General features: G+C 42.6%; 1 protein-coding gene across 1 annotated transcript; it reads right to left on the bottom strand.

Annotated features, from left to right (window-relative positions):
• Positions 1-1,722: 1,722 nt before the first annotated feature.
• On the bottom strand, positions 1,723-2,679 carry LOC125444139 (olfactory receptor 1020-like). Its single transcript, XM_048516577.1, has one exon. It carries the CDS (start codon positions 2,677-2,679, stop codon positions 1,723-1,725), a length of 957 nt encoding a protein of 318 aa, XP_048372534.1.
• Positions 2,680-8,744: the final 6,065 nt, after the last annotated feature.

The raw sequence follows: 8,744 nt of genomic DNA, 5'->3' as shown, positions 1-8,744 counted from the left end.
TGAGCTGCAAAGCAGTTTTAGAAGTCTTCCAAGAAATATGACAATCTTTCACAAAGGGGTTAGATCTTCAAAATCAAAAGTGCTCTGTGATATGGAATGGAGAAACCAATTGTTCAAAGGGTTGGATTTTTTTAAAAAGAAAACTACATCAAGCTAGCAGACAATCCTTGCAAGACCCCTTCCTTGTAGAATTTCCATTTTTTTGCCAAATGTTAAAAAATATCATAGTTACTTACTGTACATATTTTTTTATTCTATGTGAAAAGCTTCAATTTTCACTAGGTTCTTAAGGTACTCATCAATCTAATGCAGTCATCAATTTCCCCAAGAACTCCAATTGCCTTAATTTCTTTGTTGATTTAACCGTTACTGAAAATAGCAGACTCGAATTTTTGACTGAAATTGAAATCCTCCCTTTATTTTTATACGTATTTGCAAAACAATCGCCTATCTGAAGACAGCAGCTGATTATATCAGTGTCTCCTAGGGAGTTTAAGGCAGGGAGACAAAAACAACATGAAATCCTGAAGGCCAATTTGTAAGGAAAGGACTAGTTCTAATATGATCAGTGAAGATAGGCGAACCTTTTAGTATGAAGTCGCTTTTAAGCAATCTTTGTTGAGGTAGAGAAGGAGGCAAAAAACATCTATTCACTTATTAAATCAGAAAGAATACTGAATGTGTTATTGCCTCCATTGAATGTGATCTCTAAATGAGGACGGGCATTCTCCCAGGATTACAACCAATCTCCAGATTAAAGACATAAATTCACCTAAATGGCAGCATTGTTGGGCAGACACTATCACATCCATGCCAAGCTTTCTCTCCTCCCCAACCTCTTCCTTCTTCAAGCATCACCTCCAAATCTCCAGTAATTTGCTTTTATGATATTGCCTGCTGGGAAAGTTCCATTTGTGACACTTGATCTGTGATTGCTACTTCACACATAGAAGTCAGAGCTTGATGTGTTTTTTTCAGTTGTAATGTGTTACTGAGATGAAATCTTTAAATGCTAAGATAGAAGTTATACCCTTTGCTCATTCCAGCTGCAAGCTGATATTTTCAGTTGGCAGTACCAATGCTTGTGACCAGAATTATAACAATTCCTCTTGGGGCCAGTGTGGTGCAGTGGTTAAGAGTGGTGGCCTCTAATCTGGAGAACTGGGTTTGATTCCCCACTCCTCCACATGAGCGATGAAACAGGATTTGTTTCCCTGCTCCTTCACATGAATCCTGCTGGATGACCTTGGGCTAGTCACACTTCTTTGGAACTCTCTCAGTGCCATCTACCTCACAAGGTGTTTGTTGTGGGGGAGAGGAAAGGAAAAGAGTTTGTAAGCCTCCTTGGATCACCTTACAGGAGAGAAAGGTGGTGTATAAATCCAAACAATTCTTAGCAGATGATATCATGTTGGTGAATGACAAAAAACCCTATTCTTAAGCACATTTTCATTACCCAGTTTTGTTTACAATAATGCATATTCACACTAGTCCTTCCCCACCTCACCCAAGCTTAGGATATGAAGAATTATGGACTGAATTCTTCACACTAAAGATTTATTTGTATTAGTGACTTCAAACTGAATTTTTCCATACATTAAAGCAAACTGATCTTTTTTTAAACAGAAGGGCCTTTTACAAATATTTTGTGATATGGCATGAAACAAAAATCTTATCGACCATGTCCAAGGGCTTCAGCTCATCATGGCAGAACTTGGTGGACTATGGTTTCACAAATAGTTGATCAATCTGCCTTCTCAGAGCCTTCTTTACTTCTTTGTTTCTCAGGCTATAGATAAGTGGATTTATCATAGGAGTCAATACCGCATAAAAAACAGACAAGACTTTATTGAGGTCCCTCAATGTGTCAGTTTTGGGCAATATGTAGACAATTGTTATTGTACCATAGAAAACAGTAACCACAATAAGATGAGAAGAGCAGGTTGAAAAAGCCTTTTGTCTGCCACTGGTGGATGGGATTCTCATAATGGTGGTTAGGATACAACCATATGATATTAGGATCAACAAAAACGGAGGAAGGGTAAAAACAGAGGCAACAAGATAAAGAAGGATTTTCAAAAGATGGGTATCACTGCAAGACAGCTCGATAAGAGGAAAAACATCACAAAAGAAATGATTGATTTCATTGGGGCCACAAAAAGGTAACCTGGATACTAATATTATTGTTACTGAAATAGCTAAGAATCCACTAAGGAAAGAGCTGCCGACTAACTGTACACAGAATTTTCTATTCATATGGTTTGTGTAATGCAAGGGCCAGCATATAGCTAAATACCTATCATAGGACATCACAGATAAGAGGTAACACTCAACTGCCCCCAGAGATGCAAAAAAGTAATGCTGCACAAAACAGAAGTTGAATGAAATGCTTCGGTCCCCAGTCAGAAGGCTAACCAAAGTATTTGGCAGGATGGTTGAACTATAAAAGGTTTCCACACAGGAAAAATTTCCAAGGAAGAAATACATTGGAGTATGAAGATGCTTATCAACTACAACAAGTATAATCATGAGGATGTTCCCAGCCAAGGTCATCGTGTAAATAAACAGGAAGCATAAGAAGAGAAGAGCTTGAAGTTCTTGGAGATTCCCGAACCCCACAAGGATGAACTCTGTAATATTTGATTGCTTTTCTGTATCTGTGGTGTTCTGATGAGGCATCTGAAGGGAAATATATATTTACATCAGAATATTTGTTGTGAATACTGAACATGCAATTACAAACGGAATGACTTTTGTCTTTAAAAGATGTCAACCCCACATCCGTACTCTGATAGATCAAACCAAATTAGGACATTTCCTCCTTCTTCACTGCAAACCGTGGGGTGCAAATGTGCTGTCAAGAAAGGTAAGGGATACCATTCAGAGAACTTCAGATTTCCATCACAGAGGTCAACAGGTTAGTTGCCCATTGATTCCTTTGTTACGGTGGTGTACAAGAAATATAAGCAACCAAAATAATAAAAAGACTCATCAAACAATATTTCTGAATTACAACACTACTACAGGATTCCCTATTTCTGAATTACAACACTACTACAGGATTCCCTATTTAAAACACATCAAAATCCCATTAAGGTTCTGCTGTATAATAGTTTTCAGATCCTACAAATTGAGGCACAAAATCTGTCAACTTGCCGTGGTATCTGAGGATTCTTATCTGATTAAAGATAATCCAATTTAATTTTAGTAGCTGTGCTATGCTAGCTGTGGACTTCCCAGGATCCCCAAAGATCCATTTGCTACCACTAACCCAAACTAGCTGCCACAAGCATTGTTCAGTATGACAATATAGAAGTACTGATGCATTGCTACAGAAGACAGTCTTCAAAATTCAAAATTCTGATATATTTAGGTTCAAATGCAATCTCACAGGCATTTCTAGTTATTTCCTGTGAGTCCTTAGTCCTTTTGGGGAGAAAGGTGAGCCAAAATGTCTTAAACAAATGCATACATCTCTAAATTTAACAACAATGTTTGCCCATAACTCAATCTCCTGCCTTCTGCTAGATTTGTGCCTCAGATTCTTACAGAAAGAAGGTCTATAGATAATGGTAATAGATGGAAATGAAGGTATTGCACAGCCATTTCTAACAGTTTAATGAACAACGTGAATTACAAATATCATCTATTCATCAAACTGAATGCATTGAATGGTTTTCAACCTTCCTATTAGATAGGATCCAACCCAGTGTGAGATTCAGCAGGTTCACACCACTTCGGCAGAACTGGTTGTTAAAATGGTGCTTGTAAACAACCAGTTGTTAAACTCTTTGAATCCCAACACCGAAACCAGTTGTTAAATTATTTGAATCCCACCACTGATCCAACCCACTTGTTCACTCATACCTGCCCAGTTTCTCTTCTTATTACACCTTCTATCCAACATGACTTTTATTTCTTTCTCTGCCTCTTATCAGTTTTAAGCAGATTACTAAAATATACAAAGCTAGACCATATTTGAATGACTATGAAAACAAATCACAAGTGCAGAAAAGTTTTCCAACTGAATAAGCGATAGGTCTGCTGGTATCCTTTAATAAAAAGTAAAGGTCTCCCTATGGTTTATATTTTGGAACAAAGGAAAAAAAATAAAAATTCTAGCACCACATAAATAGTTCGAAATTCATGTGATACAGAATAACTACCCTACCTGCACCAAAGTCACTCTACCAAACTCTATTGAAGTATGGTATCTTAAGATATCTCCCTTGCAAAACTGTAGATGGTAAGGCATTTTGGGATGCCACCAGAAAGGAATGCCTATACTAAGGAACAGTCAAATATGAACAGTACGTTTTATCTGTGCAGGTCCATGATCTTCAGCATAGGCTTTTTCACCAGTGGATGAAACCCATTGACCGTTTCCTTCTTGCATGCTCATTTATGGGCTAAGGAAGAGAACTAAGGAAGAGAAGATTCATCTGGAGCTAGTATAATAAAGCGTGTTAGTGTCTCAGTAGAAACAAAGGGAAAGGAAACTAAACGTTACTCTGGGGACCCAACTCGACTCCCCCCCCTCCCAGAAAAAAGTGATCCCAACAGAAAAGATAATGAGGAAGCAGAGGTATATTTTCTTTTCTTTTTCTTTTTAAATAGTACTAGCGGGGCCCGGCCACGCGTTGCTGTGGCAATTGTCCTTCTCATAACAGTCCGCAACCCACACAGATGTGCATGCAGGTTCAATGATCCGCAGCATAGCCTTTTGGGGTGGTCAAATGGAATCCTTTTTTCCCTTTTCAGTTCACATTGTTATAGCGTTGATTTGTAGTAGTCTCATGTAAGGGGGAAGGGTGTGCAGACAGAGTGTAGTATTCCTGTAGGTTTAGGGTTGCAGTGCTTGTGGGTAGACAACATTTCTTGCTTCTCTGTTGCAGGTGTAGATGTAGAGGTGTTCTGGGGTGGATACTCTGGAGCATGCAACGTATAGTTGGCCATGAGAGAAGCATTCGGAGTGTAGATCGACACCGCACCATTATAGAGCTTGGCCCTGTGCTTTGTTGATGGTGATAGCGAATGCTAAGCGGATGGGGAACTGTAGTCTCTTAAATTGGAATGGCATATCTGTTGGTATCATGGGTATGCGAGGGATGAGGACATCCTCACCTTTGAAAGGGCCTGTCAATATTGTGGCCTCAATTACAACAAACCGATGAAGTAAATAAGGCGACAAAACTGGATACATAATAGTAAAGAAAAATTTATTTCATATCAGCTTGAGTGCATCAGTTTGTTGTATTTTGGAATTGTGTTTGAGCCAGTGCATCTTGTGAGGTGGGGAACTGTGGTTGTACTCCCCGTAGCAGAAGGAGGCAGAGGATGGTCTGTGGGATGCAATTGTTCTGTTAATGGGTGTGTTTTGGGTTGCAGGGTGTTGCAGGGAGGAGGTGACGATGAGAAAGATCCCATAGTGAGCAATGTTGCAGGGCAGTACCTTTAGAGATGTGTAGTTGTAGTGTATGGACTTGCCATTTAGCTGCTGGACCCCTTGAGTAGTGTTGGGTTACCTATGGTACAGCCGTGAGAGCTGAGTTCGTTGGATATTTGTGCATGGGCACATCTACACAGAGGGTGTTGTTGCGGGTGGGGGGGAGAGGGTGGTGAACATCGCACCTGCAACCAGCCACACACCAAGGGAAGATTTAAAGGAAGCGAGTGGCTGAACCTGTGCAGGCCAGTTATGTGCCGAGGCAGGGAGGAGATGGTGGTGTCGGTGGAGAGTTTTGTGTGTGAGAGGGCTAGGTCGTTTGCTGCTGGGTGTTAGAAGTAACTGAAGGCAGAGAGGTGTGGTGAAGATGGGCGAGGAAGTGGAAATGTGATGTTAGAGTGCGAGGGAGGGCTGAGTGTGGTGATGAGGTGTGCGTGTGTGAATGGCTGAATGCGGGGGGGGGGGGAGCGAAGCGTGTGTGGGTGAGGTGGATGAGTTGAGTGGTAATCCTGGGTGAGGCAGGGATTGAACGATTAAAGGCACAAAGTGAGGTAGTGCAGGGAGAGGGTTTTGAAAAGGATGGAGGAGGCTATGGCTGTGTGAAGTGTGGCTGTGAGGGAGGGGAGAGAGGAGTGTGTGAGATGAGGTGGTTGTGTTGAAGTGTGTGAGTGCAGTGAGAGAGTTGTGCGAAGGATGGAGGAGGCTATGGCTGTGTGAAGTGTGGGTGTGAGGGAGGGCAGAGAGGAGTGTGTGAGATGAGGTGGTTGTGTTGAAGTGTGTGAGTGCAGTGAGAGAGTTTTGAAAATGATGGAGGAGGCTGTGGCTGTGTGAAGTGTGTCTGTGAGGGAGGGCAGAGAGGAGTGTGTGAGATGAGGTGGTTGTGTTGAAGTGTGTGAGTGCAGTGAGAGAGTTTTGAAAAGGATGGTGGAGGCTAAGGCTGTGTGAAGTGTGTCTGTGAGGGAGGGCAGAGAGGAGTGTGTGAGGTGGTTGTGTTGAAGTGTGTGAGTGCAGTGAGAGAGTTGTGAAAAGGATGGAGGAGGCTATGGCTGTGTGAAGTGTGTGTGTGAGGGAAGGCAGAGAGGAGTGTGTGAGATGAGGTGGTTGTGTTGAAGTGTGTGAGTGCAGTGAGAGAGTTTTGAAAAGGATGGAGGAGGCTAAGGCTGTGTGAAGTGTGTCTGTGAGGAAGGGCAGAGAGCGGGGAAGCAAGGGGGGTGTGGAAGGAAAAAAGAAGTTGTCACAGTGGGGGCTGGGCAGCGTTTGGCTGAGCCTGACTAGAGGCCGCAGATTGGGATGGAAGGGGCGAGCCCGGGAAAGCAAGGGGGGTGGGGAGGGAGTTGTCGAAGGCCGCAGGAGGGAGTCTTTGTCCTTTCGGAGGAGAGAGCCAACGTGCACAGCTGGTGGAGGGGAGTGGACTGCGTGGCTGCTGGAAATGGCGGGACAGTTCGCTCAGCGAGGGATGTGAGGGGAGTTTGAGGCATGCAGAGAACGTGTTGGCTGGAGGAAGGGGTGTGTGGAAAAAGAGCAAGTTCTAATGGACGCGAAAGTATCTGGGAGGAACACTGGGCGTAGAGGATGGGAAAGCTGCGAAGAAGCGGATTTGATGGCTCAGGACGGGTGCCGGAGTCATGTAAATGTTGCTAAACACTCTCGCTTGGCAGAGTGACGTGCCTGGGAAGTTTGGGAGGAGTTCGTCCAGCAGTTTATGAGGTAGCCCCTCAGAGACAAACACACTGTTAGATTTTTATATATATAGATAAGAGCCATATTCAGGTGGCCTCACCTGAATATGAGGCCACCTGAATATGAGGCCAGAGAACCAGTTAAATATTTAGGATATTGAATTTTTAGAACTGCTCAAAAGTTATTTAACAAATTAATTAAACGATAGATGAAAATATATTCACAATGAATGACCATTTTAGGAGGACAGCCAAAGCTCTGTAAAATTGACACCCTTTTATTAAAGCGGATGTCCATTGTTAGGAATGGAGAGGAAAAAAATCAAACCAACTATCACTAAGGGTTGCTCCAGCTGATCTTTTAATGCAGCAATCCAAAGCAGGTCTACTCAAAAGTAAGTCCATTTTTATTCAATGGGGGCAAACAAATGGCCACCCTACTGGGTATGGAAAGAAGAGCAGTAATTCAGTGGTGAGGGATATCAGCAGAGTTTAAAGCGGAGTCACTCTGGTAAGATGAGAAGGTCTATAGTCTTCTTGCACTCACTGCGACCTCCTAGCATTCTTGGGAAAGAATACTCTCCACTCAAGATGTTATTTCCAATAGGAAGGTTTTACTTTAGCAGTTTCAAGATTACACAAGACTATGCTATACAAGACTATAAAGCTATACAGAACACTTCAGCAAGAACAAAGTTGAACACACACTGAACTTAAACTCTGAACTTAGACTCAGAACTCAGCATATACAATGCTTTGCTTCTTATACATCCAACAGGATACTTTCCCCCACCCTGGCAACAGCCTCTCATTGGTCTAGAGTCACAGTTGAACTCTCCAATCATGTTAAAGGTTAACTGCAGCTTCTTGTCCCTGGATTGACTGTCTCTGGCCTCTGTGTTGGGCAAACTTCTGCTGACTGGAAGATGAACCTTTTGTGAACCTTAATTTCATATATCATGACACCCCTTCTCATATTCTAGTTAGCAGATATGCACATACAATCAGAGGCGTAGCAAGGGGGGAAAGTGTCGGGTGCACCAGTGCATCCTCCATCCCGTCCTGCCACAGAATGCCCCCATCCCATCATGCCCTTGGAATGCCCCTGCCATACCCCAGAATGCCCTTACCACACCCCCACAGGGGCACGTGCCCAGTGCGCCATGCACCCCCCCCACCTCTGGTTTGGGGTGAAAATCACAAGGATCCATGAAAATCTGCATTTTGGCTCCATGCCATCTACTCCAGGCACAATCCCATCTCCCTAAGTTGAAAAGGGTGAAACTTTTTAAGGGATTTTTTTGCCCTTCGGACCTACCCTCAGCAGGTCTGCTCAGATGAAAGACCCCTTTCATGTGATTCTCCTTGCAGATTTCACATTAGGCTCTATTTCATTGTTTTCCTGGATCATGTAGAAGGGAAATTTTAAGGGAAATTAAGCTTCTTTGCAAAGGCATGCAGAAGAAGGCATCCAGCTTTATTAAATTGTTTACTGAAAAAGAAAATAATAGGATGTAGTCAGGAGAATATGATGAGGAAATGGATTCAGTCATGGCAATCCCCATCTGCACACTGAAATGGAATGATCTAAAAAAAGATTTAGGATTTCTGCTATTTGT

This window comes from Sphaerodactylus townsendi, linkage group LG15 (assembly GCF_021028975.2).
Source record: "Sphaerodactylus townsendi isolate TG3544 linkage group LG15, MPM_Stown_v2.3, whole genome shotgun sequence".
NCBI classification, from domain to species: domain Eukaryota; kingdom Metazoa; phylum Chordata; class Lepidosauria; order Squamata; family Sphaerodactylidae; genus Sphaerodactylus; species Sphaerodactylus townsendi.
The sequence above is the reverse complement of the archived record's forward strand: the minus strand, read 5'-3'. Positions and strand labels throughout refer to the sequence as shown.

Coding starts and splice junctions, on each gene's coding strand:
- LOC125444139 (XM_048516577.1), bottom strand. CDS start 2,679: ATGCCTCATCAGAACACCACAGATACAGAAAAGCAATCAAATATTACA.